This window comes from Rhinolophus hipposideros, assembly GCF_964194185.1.
Source record: "Rhinolophus hipposideros genome assembly, chromosome: 5".
NCBI lineage: Eukaryota > Metazoa > Chordata > Mammalia > Chiroptera > Rhinolophidae > Rhinolophus > Rhinolophus hipposideros.
In genome coordinates, this window is record NC_138051.1 from 95,707,807 (window position 1) to 95,728,667 (window position 20,861).

Here is a 20,861-nt window from a genome sequence, read left to right on the forward strand (position 1 = left end):
GGAAAGGTACCCAAGCGCATGGTTTCCAGATCAGCAAACAGAGGAAGTATCCCCACACGCCCTACCCTGCAGAAGACCTCTAGTCTGCCTTTCCTGGGTCACACATGTCTGTGCACTAGCGGAGTTTGGGTCAGCTAAGGATTCCCTGAAATCAAGGTGTCAGCTTGGAGACAGGGGGAAGACAGGTACCTTCACTGGTAGGAGGAGGTTTTCCCCTGAACCTGAGGGAGCAGAGACAGGAGGCCGCAGGCTAGGATGACCCATTTTACTCAAGGGCATATAGAGACGGTCCTTGAATCATCATTTTGCTCTAACATTGATGAGATGCTGTAGGCACCGAGCTCTTGTTTGTGTCAATTAGCCTGTGGGAAAATTGATTTTCTCATACATCACTTAGCTTAAAGTTGTAGAACCTATCGACGACATTAAGTGAGGACATACCGTATATTGTTTTCTCTGTAGCATTGCTCTCAAAAGGCCCTAGATGTATCAGAAGAAAGGGACTTTTACTTTAGTTAAGGACAAAGGGCCAAAACACAAGGCAATGTAAAAAAAAAGTCTCATTGTGAGAAGTTGGAAAACCACCACTCTTTCCACTACGAAAGCAATTCAGTGCTTGACCGTCTTATTCTTAAAACCTGGTGAGCATTAAAATGGTCTGCATGCATGCTTGCACCCACCTGGCCGTCCTGCCATTGCTTTATTCATGTAGTCAGCTATCCAACTGGTCGTCTCCGTCCCAGCCTGAGTCGGAGAAAAGCCCCAGTGTCTAGCAGAGGCCTAGAGAGAAATGCTCAGAGCAGGGAAAGGGTTAAAATAAATCAAAATAAAATTGGAGTTGGCTGTAGCGCTTATTCTTAATGACACACAGGAAACTATAAAACAGCCATGCTACATAATTGACCACTAAGGATTTTTCACTCTCAGTCAGTTTGAGATGTACCAAATCCAATATCATATCAGTGATTTGATTTGTTAATAATCAAATTGCAAATACCTTTTCATTTGGCTTCAAAAAGCAAACAGCCATTCGGAATAATTTTTATGGGTCTTGGAATGCAATATAAACTTAAAATATTGTGTTTGCAAGTCCTATTGGCATGACCGTATTATAATTTATATAGGCCTATTTTGATGTACAGTGGCATAATGAAACTTTAAAAAATGTATTCTGCAAAGCTGCATCTAAGCCCAAGCCAGCAGCACACATTAATGTAAGGACATCATGGGGATTCTTTAAATATTTTCTTCAGGAGATTTCTAGAAAATGGCTGTTCTACTCACCCAAACTTTTACCTTAAGCAGTGATTGCAAAGTCTTTCAGAGTTTTGCCTCATGTCACCTTTCCAGACCCACTGTCTGACCCTCCTTCTCCCTCCCCCCATTCCACTGCCCTCTCTTCCACTCACCCTCACCCCTGCCCTATTATTTGCAGTTTTCTGAACATATCATGTGTGTACGTTTCTGTCTTCAGCCTCCTGCCCCTCTGTCTGTAAAGCCCTTCCTCTCTTCTCTGCTTGGGTAGTAATATCTCTTAGACATTCTTCAGCTCCTGGCTAAAATGTCATCCCTGCTGACACCCCCAGAAGTTCTTATCTCCATTCTCCCACAGCAGTTGAAAGGGGACTCTGTGATAGCACTTGTCATAGTGTGTTATTATTTGTTTACACACACTAGACTCTGAGTTCCTCGACAGCCTGACCGTGATATGTTCAACTCAAAAGCCCCCGTGTCAACTACCATTCCTGGTGCATAAGACGTGCTCAATGAGTGTTTGTGCAATGGTGCTATGGATGGCTGGCTGGATAGAAGGATGGAGGGATGGAAGGAAGGATGCGGGATGGAAAGAAGGACGTGTGGGTGGGTGGATGGGTGGATAGATTGAAGGAACAGATCCTCCTGAAGAACAATACTTTTTCTGGCATTGGAAGCCTTAGCACAGGTTATAGAGAACCTTCAGGACCAAGACAGGTTGTCAGACAAACTATTCTGTAATGCACTGCTGTCACGTTAGTACAGCGATGATGTCACTCGGCAATAGGAATTTTTCAGCCCCATTATAATTTTACAGGACCACCTTCATATATGTGGTCTGTTGTTGACTAAAACGTTGTTATGTGGTGCATAACTTTATATATTCCAGCCACTTGAAATCTCTTACTATTTCTAATACTTTCTCAGTAGGAAAGCAGATAATTGTATTGCCTGCACACAATGGAAATTTAAAGTTCTTCTTTTCTAATATTTATTATTTTATTCGCACTTAATTGCTTTGGCTAGGACATCCAGCAAAATGTTGAATAATAAAGAAGATACCGTGTTTCCCCGAAAATAAGACCTAGCCAGACAATCAGCTCTAATGCGTCTTTTGGACCAAAAATTAATATAATACGCAGTATTATATTATATTATATTATATTATATTATATTATATTACATTACATTACATTATATTATATGACATTATATTATATTACGTTGTATTATGTAAGACCGGATCTTATATTTATTTTCGCTCTAAAAGATGCATTGGAGCTGATTGTCCAGCTAGGTCTTAGTTTCGGGGAAACATGGTAGCAGGTACCCTTTTCTTTTTCTAAAATTTTTTTTTAGCTTTTATTTATGTAAGTGTGTTTTTCCAGGACCCATCAGCTCCAAGTCAAGTAGTTGTTTCAATCTAGTTGTGGAGGGCGCAGCTCACAGTGGCCCATGTGGGGATCAAATCGGCAAACTTATTGCCAAGAGCATTGTGCTCTAAACAGTTGAGCTAACTGGCCGCCCCCAGGTATCCTTTTCTTGTTCCCAGCTTTAATGGGAATGCTTCCATGATTCATCATTAGAAATGATGTTTGTGGTGATTTCTGGTAACTATAATATTAGGGTACTAATTAGGGCATAAGCTAACTGGTACAGCAAAGACACTCCAAAATGCAATGCCTTAGATAAGACAGAAGCTAATTTCTCTCTTACATACGACTTAACAGTGATAGTCCAGGGTATGCAGCCCAAGGCTGGCTCTGCCATTCTCCTCCATTAGCTTCCAAACTTGCTCCAGGCTTGCCATTTTTCAGCAAGATGGAAGGGGTAAAGAGAGGTTTAGGGAAAATAGTTTCCTCTTTAGAGCAATAAGCCAGCAACTGTAGGTATCATTTCTGTTCATATCCCATTGGCTTGAACTTAATCACCTGATCACACCTAACTGCAAGGAAGGCTGGGAAATGTAGTCTCTGGCTCAGTGGCCATATTGTCAGAAAAAAACAGTTAGGTACAATTACAAAGGGGGAAAGGGAGAATAGATAATGGAGACTGGAACCATATTTGCATTTCTGGGATTCAACTCTGCTTTGTCAAGGTACATTATTCCCTTAACAGACTGTTGATTATATTTTATTTAGGATTTGTTTCTGTATTTATAAATAATATTGACCTAGAGTTTTTATGTGTGTACTGTTCTTTTTCTTAAGTATTAGGGCCATGTCAACCTCAATTAGGAAACTTTCTGTCTTTTTCCATGTTCTATAACAGTTGATAAATTATGTAACTATTTTTTGAAGATTTGGGAGAATTTGTTCTTAAAACCATCTGGCACAGTGATTATTTAGAGCTAGAGCTTTGGCTACTGTGGCAGAGACGGCTAATTGTCCTCAATATCCGTTCTCTTCTTTTTCTAAGGAAGGAGAACACTTGATTTGTACCTGGGCGTAAGTGCCTGGAATGAGACAACTTTCGCTAGCTTCTCCTGGTGGCTAGATGTGACCAGGTTCCAAAGTTCAGGTTGTGAAAAATTTCAGAATTCAGGTTGCAAAGGAAGTGATATTTGTGTGCAACTTCTGGCAGGCACATGCCTTTAAATGTGGGAGTGTTCCCCTTCTTCCCTCAGTGCGCTGCCGGGATGGGGGACCCAGAGGTGCGTCAGCTGGCACCGCGCTGGGTGGGATGGCAGATCAATAAAGCAGAAGGAGCCTGAGTTCTTAATGCTCTGAGGCTCCATGCCAGCTTCTAGACAGTTGTCCAAGTGGAAAGTTGACTTTTTTGTTTAAGCCACGTATTGTGGGTTCTTGCTACAACTACTAATCCCACATATGATTAATACAAGCCACATTTTCAATAACTTCTATTTTAAAAAACTCTTCTGAGTTATGATCCTTTCTCATTCCTATTATATATTTGTTCTCTCCTCTCTCCCTTCCCCCGTTTCTTGCCTCTGTTGCAAACACACCGGGCATGCTCTTTCCTCAGGGTATTTACACTTGCTGTTTTGTCTGTCATAAATGATCTTTTCCCGATATCTGCCCCACTATCCTATTTATAATTGCAAACGAATCCCAACCTAGGGCTTTACATCTCTCTTCTATGCTTTGTTTTTCTCTACGACACTCATCATCGTCGGACATATTTAGATTTAACTTGTTCGTTTATTTATTATATCCCCACCTCCACCAGAATGTAAGCTCCACTAGGGCAGGGGTCTTTGTCTGTTTTGTTCACTTTCTTTTCCCAGTGCCTTGAACAATACCCGGCACACATTGGGTGCTCCAGAAATTTTCAATGAATTGGTGATGAGACATACTCGCCCAAAGTATGTCTCTTTTATCCGTCTCTTAAACTGCAAGCTTTTGTTATTACTGGTTGCCTGTTATTTTATTTTCTATTTAATTAATTTTATGTTTATTAATTTCTTCCTTTTACCATCTTTAGGTTTATTTTATTGTTCCTTCTACCTCTTCAGTTTTCTGAGTTAAATGCTTAGCTCATTTATTTTCAATCTTCCTTATTTTCGAACAGAAGATTTAAGGCTATGGGTTTTCCTCTGAGTATTAATTTGGCTGCAATCTGTAGCTTTTTATATATAGTACTCTCATTGTTGCTCATTTCTAAATAGTTTTTAATTTCAGTTTGCTTTTCTTTTTAACCCAGGAGTTATTTAGAATGACATTGTAACATTTTGAGGCAGACTGACTTTATCTAGCTCTCTTCATTGTTATTAATGCCTAATTTTAGTGTATTGTGTGCAGAATCATTTATGGTTTGAATCATTTCTCTCTCTTTTTTTTTTTTAAAGACATTTATTTTTTCATTTCCCCTGGCATTAACAAGGGACAATCTCGCCACAATTCTGCTTTACAAAACTCCAGGAAGGAGCACTCACCTTGATGTTCATGTGAAATATAATTACCCACTCTTCCCTCATTTCTCTTTTTTTGTTTTGTTTTTCTAAATTTTCTTTATGGTATACTATATGATCTGATTTTGTGAGAATTTCATGAGAAGAATATACATTCTCTGATTGCTGGATTCAAAATTCCATGTTTCTGTTACATCAAGCTTGTTAATTGTGCTATTGGAGTCGTCTACATGTTTATTCTTTTTCTATTTGATCCATTTATTTTTGAGAAAAGTGTTTGAAAGACATACTAGAATTCTGTGCGACTAAATTTCCTGCTTTATTGCCATCCTTTTTTTAAATTTAAAAATAATACGTCAGGTATAAAAATTTCATAACTATTACATCTTCTTGTAAATTACACTTTTTATCAATATGAAATACTGTTTTTGCCTTGTATCTTATGTAGTCTTATATTAACATTACCACGACTGCCTTCTTTTTCTAAATTTGCCACATCTTTTCTCATGCCTTTGTTTTCAGTCTTTTTGTGTCATTTTTTTAGTTGTGCCTCCTATGAATGTTATATATCTGGATTAAAAAACAACTCACTCTGAGTTTCTGACTTTTAATATAAGAATTGAATGCACTTACATTTATTTTTCCACTGGTATTATTTTATCTTTTCTAGTTCCTATACTTTATGGTATCTTCATCCCCACCCCATCCATTATTTTATTTTTTTCTTCCCTTCCTCCCTCCCTCCCTCCCTTTCTTCCTACCTTCCTTCCTTTCTCTTTTCCTTCCTTTCTTTTTTCTTTTTCCTGGGTCATATTATATGAGACACCATGTAACCAATATGATCCCAGGTTGCTATTAAGATCGCCACAGCTTGGGGACGGAGGCCACAGAGGCACAGCGATGTGGCCGCCTTAAATGATATAAGACACCTCTTCCAGCCTTAAAAGCGGGTCAGCCTTGACTGCCGGAAACTGCACGGCCAGTGGGGAATGAAGGTTCTGGCTAAGTCAGTGATCTGCCCTACTGGGTGTGTCAGTCAGCTCTGTCACCAGAACACACTGGGCAGCTGGCACTAAGGCCAAAGTTCAAGGTCAAGGTGTCAGCACCTGGGGCGGTTTGCAGGTACTCTGGCTTTGCTGAGAAGAGTGCGATTCCCAGGGTGGGCATTCACTGCTGTGTGAAGCCATTTGAGGTCTGGCCACTTCAGAGTCACCCTGCTGACACACCTAGGCCTCCGTCCTAGACCGCTGGGGACTTGCTTTTGCGCTGTTTCATGCCCACGTCTGTTGGTCAGACACACCCAATGTTGTGTTCTTAATAAAAGATGCTTCTAGAAAAAAGATTTGAGCAAGGACACACTCTCCTCAGATCTGTGCGTCCCCCCTTTTTCTCCCAACACCAGCACTTCAAGTAAGTGGATAAAAGGGGTCCTCCTGAAAGACAGAATTCTGCGTGCAAAAACAAAGGCATTCTTTGAACAATTTGTCTGAGGATTTATCGGGGCTTCTAATACTCACTGTTGTGAAGCTTTACCTTGAGATGAAAAGACTAAAAGGTGTGGGCGAGGGAGGGGGCTGGTCGTGGCTGACTGAACTACCTGGAAAAGTTGGAAGTCCAGGTTTTGTAATCTCTCACGCACGCGTTTTACTTTTGAGAGTAATAGACATGAATACACTGCCATACAGCAAGGAACTAATAAGTAAAATGAGGTAAATGAACATAAAAAAGCAATTCACAATAGGCCTCTGTTTCATAGTAACATCTACGCACAAAGGCCCCAGGTTAGAGCATTCATTTTGAATTTGTTACTCAATGAGAATAACATACATGAGTCTTAGATAATTGAAAATTCCCAATTACAGTTCCGACGAGTGGGGTTTTCCAGCCTCTGCTGAGTGACATGCGAGACAGTCTGGCTAAACCCAGTCACAACGTGAGAGGAAGACGCCATTCGTCCCACCTTTCTTTTTCTGAACAAAAGCTGTGATGGCTTTGTCAGGTCCCACTTGGAAACACAATATCAGTCTTGCCTTATCCATATTATTGATGGGTTGTGGGCATTCTACTGTAATTATGTCAAAAATGAAATATTTCACAATGTGATTGGCAGGCTGATTACAATAATGCATGTGATTACACCCAGGGCTTGCTTGCGTAACTAAAGGAAGAATGTCAGTGGCAATTAAGTGTATTTTTTTTTAAAGTTTGCCAAGATTTCTCTTGTTTTTCATTGTGTCATTGTAAAATAACCCAGCAGGCACCTGGTGGGAGGTATCCATGGTATTCTTCCTCGCAAGAGCCAATGGGATTGGAGACAGGGAAGAAAGGAATCCTCAGCTCCTGTCTCTACCAGGTAAGCTTTGCCAGCCTCAGGAAAGGACTAGAACCAAGGACAAAGGCTGTTCACATTCTCTCCGTCTCTCTGTCTCTGTCTCTGGGTCTCACTCTCTGACATAGACTTTCTTGGGGTCCATCTGTCTCTCTTGCATTGTCTCTTTTCCCCATCTCTTCAACTCAAAATCCTACAAGGAAGGAACTTATTGGCTCAGCTTGGGTCACTCGCCCAATTGACCGCCATCTTGTATGATACATACCCCTCTCCTACATCTGATCCATCACATGTGCCACAGATGGGTGCATTTGATGGGTAGGTCCACTGCCAGATGTGAGGAACAGGTTACAGTAGTCTCTGTGACCCCAGAAATGGGCTGGGCTGGGGTTCAGTTCTGTTGTTATTTCAGTTCAATGAACACTTTCAAAGTACCTACAACAGACTCTGATCTGGACCCTGTTGGATATACTGTCCATTAATTATAACCCTTCCCCACTGCGTGGAGTTTGTAGGGAATTGTGAAGTCACAAGAAGTCCTTGCTGATCTTCTCCAACACCCCTAGCTGCGTTTCTGCTAACAAGAACCCCCGTGTGGAAAAAAGAATTCTCATCTCGGCCACCCCTGCCCTTTGGGGCTTTATCTTTAGATAGGAGAGCAAGTATCAAGTGCCAGAATTCTCCATGTAAAACGTAACAGTGGCACTTATCAAACGGGGAACTTGTACCTCACAGCCTTGGGGGTCATCCGAATTGTAGATGTCAGTTCTTCTCAGAAGCCTTCCCTGAGTCCCTGGGCTAGGGTAGGAACCTCTTCTCTGCACCTTTGCCCAGCCTTTATTTTGAACTTAGTATATTGCTTTGTAATGAGTTTTTCTCTGAAGAAGGCCCCTGAGTGCAAGGAGGGCCCGTGTCTTATTTATTTCTATATATGAGGCCCAAGGACATAGGAGGAGCTCCGTGAATACATGTTTGTTAAACTATTGACCTCTTGTAGTTTCCTAGGGTTGCTGTGACAAAGTACCGCCAACTGGGTGACTGCAACAACAGAAATGTATTTTCTCACAGTTCTGGAGGCTGGAAGTTTGAGGTCAAGGCATCAGCAGGTTCCTGCTCCCTCTGGAAGCTCTAGAGAAGGATGTGTTCCAGGCCTCTCCCAGCTTCTGATAGTTCCTTGGCTTGTGGCAGCACAACTCCCATCTTCACATGGCATTTCCCCTGTGTGCACGTCTGTGTCCAATCCTCCCCTTTTCATAAAGGCATCGGTCATATTGGATTAGGGCCCGCCCTACGCCAGTGTCACCTCATCACAACCAATTACATCTACAATGATTCTCTTTCCAATAAGGCCAACTTTCTAGTTACTGAGGGTTAGGACTTAACATATACATGTTGGGAACACACAATTCCACCCATAACAACCCTTTAGGCTGGTCTCAAAGTTCCTTCCCCCAGACGTCACAGAGAGTTTGCAAGTTCACTACCTCACTGTGGCCCCACAATACCCCGAGACAGATAAATAACTGTCATAGAACAGACACTCTTAGGTTCTGAACTGGCGTGTGAACGCAGGTCTCGGGCTCGCGGGGCCAGGCCCGGGCCGCTCCAGCAGTGCCCTGGCCAGCGTGCTCTCTCTGGGCCTCAGGCCTCCCTCCTTGCTGCAGAAGGCTCTCCCTCCCCGGGGCCTCTCTCAGCCCTGCACTCCTGGCAGAAGGCCAAGGTGAGGTTGAGCTGTGCCTTCAGCTCCTCTAGGTAGACTTGAGCCTTGGGAGGAGATACACGGCTTGACATTGCTCCAAATGCCTTCCTCGAAAAGAGGATTTTGCTGGCTTTGCAGTGCAACCTTGGATTTGACCCAGGAACAGAAGAAGGCTCTGTAGAGATGATCTTGCCATGGGAACGGAACACCGACTGACATGGTATTATTAGTTGGCTCTTGGAATTGCATTAAATTCTCAGTAATTAATGAAACCACCTACTAACTACATTTTTCCTATTTATGCCGTGTTTCTTTCTCAAATGGGCCCATGTCCTTACGCCTTCAGAACTGTGGCTATGAAGTGACACATGCTGGGCTAGGAGACAGGGTGAGCATGAACTATAAAATAGGAGTTGTGCCTGAGAAGAGTGTGTGTGTGTGTGTGTGTGTCCGCATGTGCATGTACACTACTGCCTATCTTTTCACGGGATATTTTTTCACTAGATTTGATGCTTTGATCTTGTCCAGTGTTCTGTTTATCTCTTGCTTTGTACTAAACCACCCCAACATTTAGTGGCATAAGGCAGCAGCCATTTAATTACATGTATAGTTTTGTAGGTTAGGAATTGGGGCAGGGACACGAGACAGACTGTCTCTGCTCCACCGTGGCTTGGCCTCAGCTCAGATGACTTGAGCTGGAGACAGCTGAGCAGCCCAAGGCTGCATGGCTGGGGCCTTGGTCCTGGCCACTGGCCCTGTTCCTTGATTCTTCTCCACATTGTGTTTCCTAGGGCTGGATTTTCCAAGATGGCATTTGTACTCACATGTCTTGGGACTGGGCGGTGACAACTAGACAATTCAGGCTGGCTGGGCATCTCTCGCTCAGTACACACCTTGCCATGTGGCTAGTTGGGCTTCCTTACAGCACGGTGGTCCTAGGGGAACTGGACAGCTAGCCCCCCTCCAGAGTGAGTAGGCTAGGTGGAAACTCCAAGGTTTCTTATTACCTTGACCTCGAATTCATATAGTGTCCCTCCTTCCACATTCGACTGGCCAAATAATTCACTAAGTCTTGATTCAAGAGGAAGGGAAAAAAACTTCCCCTCTCAATCAGAAGATGGATGGAGTTTGCAGCCATCTTTAACCTTTAAAGCTCATCCTGCCTGTCAGCCATTATCCAATGTTCCAGGTGGTCACTCCAAGGCCTTCTACTCGGGGTCTCAGAACTCCCTTCTTAACCACAAATCCACCATGTCACCCACTGTCCCCTCGACACTCACAAACGTATAGCTCTTTTATTGCCTCTGAGGAATACTTAAGCTCCTTGGTATGCACAACTCAGTAAATTCTTCATGGCCTGGCCTCTGCTTACCTTTCTGCTCTTCTCCTTTCCACTCACCCCCTAGTCTCCATCCTAATCTGATTACTTTTCTTCCCTCTGGATCTTTTCATGTGGTGCCTTTGTAGCATTCCTGCCTCCGATGACTGTTTCTTCTATTTCCTCCGGCAGCAACTCATCTTTCAAACACGTCTCCTCTGACATCTGCCCTGCCCCACCCCACCCTACAAGGTGCACATTTATCTCGTGGGCCTTGTCACACTGGCTGGTGACTGTCTGTTCACATATCCATCTTCCCTTTTAGATAGCGAGTCCCTTGAAGCCAGGAGCTATAGTTTTGAGGGTGTTGTATTTGCCTAGGAGAGGGCATGGGAAGCAGAGTGGATCTTGTGAACGGGGAATGCATGTGTGAATGAATGCTTTGAGAACAGGCAGATGGTGTGGCCTGGGGAATGGCTTCACGTTGGAATACCCGGATGGAAGCATATGAAGTATCAGCAGGAATAGGTGAAACAGCTGAAAAATTCCATTTCAGCTTCTGGAATCGAAGAGCCCCGCCCCCCACGTGTGCTGTGCCTTCCATTAGTGCCATGGAGTAGAGACAGACATTGCTTGGAAGAAAGATGTTCTGTGGTGGAATATATTTGGGAAGCCCAAGATTAAACCGAGTTGAATGTTCCCCTTTGACTGTAGGAGTGAAATCTGTAGATGGGCATTGGAAAGCGCCTCACAGGAAGTACAGGATGCCATGTTTCTCACTTATTTCACGCTGGACCTTGGGTCGGGCCATTGGTCCATGGCGTGCTCTCTGGGAAATGTTGCCATATTATTCCAGCTTCTCGCTGCTGTTCTGCCCACCACCCCTTTGAGGGGATCCTCCTGCTTTTGGCCCCTGTGGACTAGGCAGACCAAATGTCCCTGTCCCCAGCTCTTGGCAGAGGGTGGGTCCATGACCAAGAAGTGCCCCTTGGTCTATCCTCTTTTTCTTGGCAGGGGACAGAGCTGAAGGGGCACAGGGAATCGGGGTGGAGGCAGCCCTATTGGTCCCCACACGACATGAGTGACCATGACAATTCTGCAGCATATTCTGGTGGTCCTTACAGTGAGGGAGAGGAGGCTTGGAGGAGTGAATGACTAACACAGGGCAAAGCTGCGAGTCCCTGGTCTCCTGGCTGTACGTGTGGGGTCCACTACACCCCTGTTCTCAGTGGAAACTCAATCCCTCAGTTACTGAAGAATCACGTCAAGCAAGTACAAGGAGCCTACATTCACTGAGCACCTACATGAATCAAGCTTCTTGGCAACTATAATTAACTGGTCCCTCACAAGAACACGGGGAACTCGTCTTATGGAACTTCCTACCAAGTAAGTACACGGGACGTATTGAGGAGCATTAGAATTAAGCTCCATTTCTAGATGGCTTGAATGTTTTGCTTGAGCTATGTGCCTAAAGAAGCTTCTTGCACTCCATTCCGAATGGTTTTGATATGTGCAAATGGGCATGTGGAAAGTGTCGCCCTATGAAATGTGTGTTACTCACTAGCTGGAGGTCTAACCTCGCCATGGGGTTTCCTGCTACATGGGCTGCTTCCAGAGAGGACTTCTGGGGAAAAGGATCAATGGCAAAATGGTAGATCCAGCAAGCCTGTTGCAATAAAGGCTTTTTATGCCTCTTGTTCAAAGCGCTTAAGTGCCTTTTAGATCACAGATTGAACCATTGACATTATAAAGTGGAACCTTTTAATACCAAAATACACTTCCAGAGTAAAATTCCATTATGGGAAAAAGCATTTTACTGTACCAGGCTAGATAATAATTCTCTCACATGTAATAGGATGTATGAAATGCCTGATGATATACAGCTTCTCAGCATTGTAATAAGGCGACTGATACTGCAATGTGTATGTGTGTGTGTGTGTGTATGTGTGTTGTACACACATAAGTCCCGTCTTATTCTAGACACCAGTTTCTTTATCTGTAAATAGTAGGAATTGAACTTGATGGGCTCTGAGCTGTTTTCTGCTGTCAGATTATATGAAAAGACCATTTTCTCACTTTTGGTTTCCATTTCCTCATCCTTAAAACGAGGGCTTTTGAGTCAATCAGGAAACTTTGAGTTGCAAGTGATAACTCAAAGTGGCTTAAGGAAAAAAAGAAAGAAAAAGAAAAGGACTACAATGGCTCATGTAACTAACAATTTCAGAAATGGGCTGGGTTCAAGTAAGGGTACATGCAGACGCTCCAGCAATGTTACCACTTCTCTTGATATCATGGTCAGTCAGGCTCCCCCTTGATGCTGCCTTCCCTTCTCTCCAGGTTCACGTTCTCATTGCTTGGCTTCACCAGCAGAAGGAGAACTTCTTTCCCCCAACATTTTCAACAAAAGCCCTTGGATTGAATCTCATTGGTTCAAATTGGATCACGGGTCCATCCCTGAACCAATCACCATTTTCAGGGTAACAGTACACTGATTGGTCAGGCCTGGGTCACACGTGTCCTCTAGAGCAGAAGTGAGAGTGGGTCATCCCTTTCCAGCTGTAGAGTGAAATTTATAGAGGATGGTTCCTGTTGGAATAGTGGGGAGCTGCTGGTAGTAGAAGTGGGAAAGGAAGCAACAGATATCCATTTGAGGCGTGAACAAGACGTAGCTGGCCCAAGCTGTAGAAACGGAGTGCTAGAGGCACTTTGGAGATTAGAAAGTCCAAGTTAAGGAGACTGAGGTTCAGAGGGGAGAAGTGACTTGCTCAAGATCACTTGAGTCTTTAGTAGCAGGCCTGCTCCTAAAAACTCAAGTCTCTTACCCTCAGCTCCATGCTCTGTAACTCTCCTCTTTGCAGCTAGGGAGGCCTCCTGGGAAGGGTTACTCTGGGGAGCCTCTTCGCAGAGTCTGGAGAGGGCTTTGCTATTTCAAATTGCTTCTACTGACAGCAACCCTTTGGTACAGCCAGTTTGGGATATTTGAAGTTGGCTGATGCCTTTCAAGTTTCCTTATGCACATTTCTGATTATATGCTACTGATTTGCTAGGTTCTCTTGGTCAAGTTTTAACGTCTCTGTACATCAGTTTCTCAATTTGTCAATCTACTGTTGTATTAAAGCTCTTTGCTTCTCTCCCCACATGCATATCCCTGGGATCTCTTGTGTTCTAGAAGAAGACCTAATACATTCTTGTACAATCTGGGTTTCCACGAAGGCTTGGGTAACCCCTCTTAGGAAGTGTTTGTATTTTAACAAATGACTTTAAAGAATCCAGTGGCTCTCTCACAGTGTTGTGTTTCCCTGGCGTTGGAGAAGACACACCTGGGTTCAAGCCTTGACTCCTCCACGTATATGACCTTGAGCAAGTGTAAAACCCTTTCAAGCCTCTCTTTCCTTCTCTGAAGAGTGGGGACCTCGCAGAGCGGTTGTGCTTTGGCCAGGGCAGCTCCAATTGGGGGTGAGCGTGGGGTGGCATGTAGTAACAGGAGACACCTGGGGTCCTTGGGAAATTGTCAACACAGATTCTCTTCATTCCATTACAGGGAATTATGGCAGCAACATTGGCCATATCGGCCACGTCTGCTGTAGTGGTTTGAACCTTTGTCTCCAAAAAGCTGTGTCCAAGTCCTAACGGCCATAGCTGTTGGTTGTGCGGGAGACCCTGCTCGCTGCACCATGTGTCATGCAGGGACTCATGCGGGGTGTCAGGCGGGGTCTCTGGTCCCGCTCCCCACCTAAGAACGCAGGACATGGTGAGGCCAAAAAGGAACACCCACAGAGCCATAGATGGGGGAGTCATACCACTATAGTCTCACAAGCGGCTGGGTTGGAGACACAGGAAGCAGGAGCCACACGATCTGCAGTCCACACTCCGCCACACTACGTGCTTGCCAGCCACCATCTTCTTGCGAGCCCCCGCTTTCTGCTAGTGTAGCCACAGCCGTTATATTAGTGGCCAATGGCTCACTGGTTACAGCTGACGGCCAACCAGCCACAGCTGACAGCCATCCAATCACAGTGGATGGCCATTTCCTACCCGAGCCAGCACCTTTCCACGTGAGGCCGAGGGCCTGGAAACTGCTCTCTGGGGCTCTGTCCCTACACTGTTACTGTGACCTTACTTGGAAATAGGGTCTCTTTGCAGATGTTAAAGATGAGATGTTGAGATGAGATCATTCTGGACTTAGGGTGGACCTTCAATCCAGTGACTGGTGTTCTTAAAAGTGAAAAAAGAGGCTGATTTGATGCACACAGGAAGAAGGCCCCGTGGAGATGGACGCAGAGGTTTGAGTGATTCGCCAAAAGCCTGCGGCCCCCAGGAGCTGGATGGGGCCAGGAGGGACTCTCCTGTAGAGCCTTTGGAGGGAGTGGGACCCTGCTGACACTTTGGTTCTGGACTTCGGCCTTCAGAACTGTGAGAGAATAAATTTCTGTTCTTTTAAGTCACCACGTGTGTGATAATTTGTTGTGGCAGCCACAGGAAACGAATGCAGCTGCCAACTTCAGTTTATGATAAAACCGAAACTTTCTAAGTTCTGTCGCATTGACTCAAACTGCCTGAGTACAAAAAAAATTCTTATCTCTGTCTGCCTCTCTCCCTCTTTCCCCTCCCCTCCATTCATTCTCAGCATGAGCCCTATCTTTATGTTCAGTCTGATTACCCATGGAAATTTTCCCTACTGAGCTGATTAATCAAAATACTGAGTCATTTATATTACACTTAGAAATTCCTGATCGTGCTTAAAAATAGGCAGTGACAGATACATACAAATAAACCCAGCCACAAACCAGAGTGATTATTGGTGATTTAATTCACTCCAGGATCACAAGGGGGGTGGTGGTGAAATTATACGGCAGGAATGCATTTTTAATCATATGTCTTTCCTAATAAAAATATATTCATACGTTACACATGCTTAGGCTTTGGTGAGTCAGCCATCCCAAAGCAGTCATTTCTTCATTCAACAGATATTTATTGGATGGCGCACCAGGCACTGTGCAAGCCCTCTGCTCTTAGGGATTCTCAGTCTAGCGCAGGCGACAAACAGCTGAATGTGCAATGACATTGGGTATTGAATTTGGTGATGAGTGCTTTAAACGAAGGACGCAGGGTGCTGAGAGAGAGGTGCTGAATGCAGTGCTTGAAGGCATGGGCTCTGGAGCCAGCACCCTTGGGTTTCAATCCCAGTCCTGCCACTCATTAGTTGGGTGCCTAAGGCCAGCTACTGACCTCACTGGGCCTCCCTTCTTAGTTCCCTAGTCCTCCGACATAGCCTTTCCTCTTAATCTTGGGCTTTTTTGGGTTCCAGCCTGAAATGTTGCTCCAGCACCTCCAAGTTGGTAAGGCGCAAACTCCAACAGTCTCCCCGTGATAGGTAGTGGCTGAGGTCTCTGCCTGCTCTTTCAGACTTCCAGTTGTTTTCCTCTTGGGCTGTTTAGTCTTGCTCATGCCGGTGTAATTTATTAATTGGCCAAGGGTTGCAGGAGTGTTTATATGAGGTTTTAGGGCTGCCGCTGGGGCTCTGTCCTGTGACCTCCCCTCCTCAATTCCCAGTTGCTCTGGCCTTTCATGCTCCAGCCTCTGGCTCCTCAGGGTTTACGAGTGTGACTTTCTTCTTGAGTTCTAGCACCCCATTGCATGTGGACTGGGCAGTGTCCTCAGTGGAAAAGTGGGGTAAACGTGGATCTCCTGCAGTGTGGCTCCTTCTTTCAAGGGCAAATCCCCTTTGTTTCTGTCTGCTTTTGGCTACTGTCCAGTGGGAGGTTAGTATGATATGAGCTACTTCACCATCACCACTGAAACTGTCTGATTTTTTTTTTTTAATCTATACTCGATCTTTAGGCTAGTCCATCTGTTCCCACGGAGAATTCATTCTCATTTCTAATAAGCCAACTCTGTGCTGATGATTCCCAGGTTTTTATCTCCACCCTCTGAAACCTTGAGCATAAAGATAGAGAATGGGGTCTTGAAGACTCAGACGTTGGAGCCGAAGACTAAGTGCCAGTGAAAGACACTGCAGAAGCGCTTTCAGAAAAGGAAACGGAAATGAGGGCAGAGGCCAAGAGTGGAACGTGCTTTAAGGAGAAGAGAATGGGTAACGGGGTTGAATGCTGTGACGAGGCCAGTAAGATAAGAATGGAGCAGTGGTCATTGTAATCAGTAACACGTGGTCACTGGTGACCAGAGCAAGAATGCTTTGGTGGCCTGAAGGAGACAGATGGCACATTGGAGAGGTCGAAGAGAGGGTCAGAAGGAGATGAAGAAACAAACACTGTAGTCATAGACAAAGATACAGAGCAAGGGGCCACAGCTGGGGACGGTGCTATCCAGGGAGGATCAGAGACAAGGGTAGCTTTTTCAGTTTCTCAAAAGCACCAAGCAGCTTCCATGTTCCATGCCTTTGCATGTGTCTTTCTCCTGACGGCAATGCCCTTCCCACCCGTGTGCTTCACTCACATCCACTCATCCTTTAGAAGTTCAATGACATTGGAGGTTGGGTCCAGCCTTACCCAGCAGCCGCCCAGTTTCCCAGTTAGGTCTCTCCTCTTTTTTTTGTTTTGTTTGTTTGTTCGTTTTTGCTCCTTCATCTCCTCCTACTCCCCTCTGTCACAGCTATATGGGTTTAGGAACTCACACTAACTAACACTCTAACTAACACTCTGTCCCCTTTCCTCTGAGTTTTGAAATAAATTGAAATAGTAGACATAGAATCAAACAGATGAATATCAAAATGTCAGCTTGATTGTTGGTGAAGCTGGACTGGAGAACGTGGCTTGACCTGTGGCCCAATGGGCTTCCTTAGACTTTGGCCTCAGACCGAAACCTGACTCCCCTCAGCCAAGCCACACGCAGCCATATGGAAGGTGCTGTGGTGTGTGTGTCTCTGCTCCACAGCCCTGAGCTAACAGAGCGTTATGTGCTTCCGGACCTGAGTCAGGAAGGCAGGACTGGTCTTGCTCTGAGTTTTTTTACTCCTCGGAGGTAGGAATAGGTAGGCAGATCAGAGAGAGAGAGAAAGAGACAGACAGACAGACACTCAGCCTCATGCTGAGTTCTTTCTCCCAGTCTTACTAATCTGACAAGTCACTTCTTATTGGGGAGGAATGGGAGAAGGGCTCTCCTGGGGTGTGGAATGGAATTTTCCAAGGGGAACTTGAGGGTGGAAACATGAATCCCCTCCCATAATGCAACTATCCCCATCCTGTATCTGTCACTGTGGGTCCATCTGTCCCAGGAGAATGTGTCCTCTTAGGGACAGCAATCTTGTCTCCTCCCTAAGAACCTAGCACAGCACCTAGGGCAAAGTAGGTGCTCAGTAAATCTTTGCATTGAAGGACCAGGCGATGTGTCCTGAATACTCTTAAAGCTGCTCGACTCATGTTGAAACACCTGCGGCCTTATCTCTGTGCTAAGACCAGTGACAGGAAAGAATGATCAAGTTCACAAATTAGCCTTTGGTTTATATTTTAATTTCCAAGGATAAATGCTACTTCAGTAAATCATGCTTTATGCCTCTAACACAGGTGCTGGCTTATGAAAATATTGGCTGAGCTCAGCTCCCTGGTGTGAAATGTAAATCCTGAGAAATTCAAACATACTGGTGAATTGCAGCCTGGGTTTTATTTTTTGTTTGTTTTTTTGTACTGATGGTCACTAATGGTCTGCCATCAAGCCACACCTGTTAGAGGCAAAACTCTTGATTGACTTGATTGACTTGAGTATAATTTATAACTTGCTGATTATTTATTCTCTGTCAAGGTGTTAGCCAGAGACATCCATGCAGAAAAAGAGGAAAAAAATGTCAACATATCTAGTTTTAGTAGGCAGTGTGGCATTCCTATGGCTTTGGAGCCCCGGGTAGGAAGCTCCATTCTGTCACTGAGTAGCCACGACCACAGTTAGAGATCCTGGTTCTTACCTGCTATGTAGTGATAACCATGCCTGCCTTTCAGGCTTCATAGTGAGGATGAAATGAGTCCACATCCTCCCAAGGCCTCTGATCACAGAAGTGTAACATAGTTTCATTCCTGTCCCCTTTGCTATTTTCTAGGGATTCTGTCCATCTAGTAAACATTTTAAAGTACAGTTGCACCAACATCTCTCCTGAGGTCACCTTTCGCCTCATAGGAGTTGGCCTCTGAACTGAGGGACAGAAAAAGAAAGGGCTCCTGGCCTGGTACACAGCCAGACGGCTGCAAAATGTTGGTGTGTCCTAGACATGGGTGGAGACAGAGCGCTAAGCTGCGCAGGAGGGGGTGGCAGGGGCAGACTCTGGGTGTGGGTGGTGGCTGACATGAGAGCCACACAGCTCTGTGGTACTAAGTTCTGGTAATCATGTGTATTCAATTGCGGGGGGTGCCGTGACAGAATACCACAGACGAGGGGGCTTCAACAGCCGAAATTCATTTTCTCTGGAAGTCCAGGATCAAAGCGTTGGCAAACTTGGTTTCTTCTAAGGCCTCTCTCTTTGGCTTGTAGATGGCTATCTTCTCCTGCATCTTCACAGGGTCTTCTCTCTGGTGTGTGTCTGTGTCCTAGCTTCCTTTTCTTAGGAGGACACCAGTCAGAAGGGGGGGATAAGGCCCACCTGAACAGCCTCACTGAAACTTAATCTCCTCTGTAGAGACCCTGTCTATAATACAGTCACATTCTGAGGTACTGGGGGTTAGGACTTCAACATAGCAACTTTGAACTTGTGGGGGAGGGTGGGGAACACAATTCAGCCTATAACACTGTGGAAGCTGAGCAAGCAGGCCAGAGCCTGGGAGACTAGGTGAGATCCCATACGCTGTGTGGGGATAGAATCCCAGAGAGCAGTTTCCAGGCTGTCGGCCTCACGTGGAAAGGTGCTGGCTCGGGTAGTAGATGGCCATCCGCTGTGACTAGTTGGCCGTCAGCTGTAACCAGTGAGCCATTGGCCACTAATATAACTGTCGTGGCTACGCTAGCAGCAAGTGGGGCTAGCAAGAGGATGGTAGCTGAGCTGGCAAGAGTGGATTGCAGCCAGCAAGTGGGGTTGGTTGGCAGAGTGAAGTGGACAACAGGTTGCGGATCGTGTGGCTCCTGCTTCCTGTGTCTCCAACCCCGCCACCAGCAAGAATATAGTGGTATGACTTCCCTGTCTATGGCTCCGTGGGTGTTCCTTTTTGGCCTCACCATGTCCTGCGTTATGTGGGGAGTGGGAGCTGAGAGCCCGCGGGCCGCCCTGCATGACATCTCCCCTTCCCCCACTCTCAGTCATGGCTTAGACAGCAGTCTGCTGAAACTTCTGCTATGCTCTGGCCTTTCCTCTATGACCTTGACCTTCGATACTCAAAAGCTCAAGCTTTTGAAACTCAAAAACCTTCTCTGAATCATATGGCTTCTGCCTTGAGTCTCAAAGGTGTATTTTAACATTCAAAAGCTAAGAATTGCCATCTTGCTCTCTGGTTCGCATCCTCCCCATGGCATTCCTCCTCTGAGGGAAGCGGCTGGGATGTCCTTATTGCCAAAACTGGGGAGACACTGCAGCATACAGAGAAATCAGTGGGGGAGGAAGAGGGGCATAAAGTAATTGACTAACACAGTAGAGCGCCGTTCACACTGTCTTCTCAGAGAACCCGGGCTCACTAAGATTTCTCCCACACTTGAGCTTGACACTTACCTCAGTGATCAGTTTCCAGATTTCTGAAGATCGGGGGCGGGGGGGCATGTGCCACTTTTCATTGTCTTCCCGTATCCCCTTTGACATAAAGCAGAGCGTAATCACTGACACAGTACAGCTGAGTTCGAATTCTGACTCCACCACTTATTAGCTTATGACTTGGAGCTAGTGGCCCAAGTTCTCCAAGACTCAATTCCCTCCCCGATAAGGTAGGGTAAACATGGTACCTACTTCACAGACTTGCTGGGAAAACAAAATGAGATGCTAGATGTAAAGTGCTTCGGACCATGCCTGGCACAAGCTAACTGCTAAAATATGTCAATTATTTAAAAATGTTTTCCATTGGATTAATTGGTGGCTATGGGTTTAAAGCAAGGTGGTGGTGATGGTGGTGACATGTGGAAAAAAAGGAAAATGTATTTTCCAGGCAGTGACTATATTTGGCAACAAGTCTCTTCAATTCTCTTGTGAGAAAAGGGTTTTGTTTTGCTCACAGCCCCTTTGAGTCTCATAATAATGCTTATATATAGTGCCTTTTGTCCCAGAATCTTGGAGCAGCCCTGAAATCAAAACATAACAAGAGTTGGATGGTTGCAAAAATAAAAGCAACAATTTGCTTTTGTTTTTGGAAAAAGCTGTCCTTCCTTTCCTCGTTTGCAACTTGGCAGCTGTGAACATGTATGTATATTTGACCTGAAGCTGTGGCTAACCACTGACAATAAGTGATTACAGCTGCTCAAAGCTTGG

General features: G+C 45.0%; 1 protein-coding gene across 6 annotated transcripts in view; it reads left to right on the forward strand.

Moving 5' to 3' along the window:
* Positions 1-20,861, forward strand: part of VRK1 (VRK serine/threonine kinase 1) — a 112,495-nt gene that overhangs the window by 12,265 nt on the left and 79,369 nt on the right. Inside the window, exons 2-5 of one of the 6 annotated variants that reach the window (XM_081047941.1) lie at positions 7,380-7,478; positions 8,452-9,373; positions 9,500-9,541; positions 11,720-11,857. In XM_081047941.1, the coding sequence (XP_080904067.1) occupies position 11,857 (1 nt within the window). In that variant the 5' untranslated portion in view covers positions 7,380-7,478; positions 8,452-9,373; positions 9,500-9,541; positions 11,720-11,856. Of the gene's footprint in view, positions 1-3,307; positions 3,353-6,772; positions 9,374-9,499; positions 9,542-11,595; positions 11,858-20,861 lie in introns of those variants that run through there. The other 5 variants (XM_081047942.1, XM_081047959.1, XM_081047943.1 and 2 more) reach the window with 5 other exon arrangements.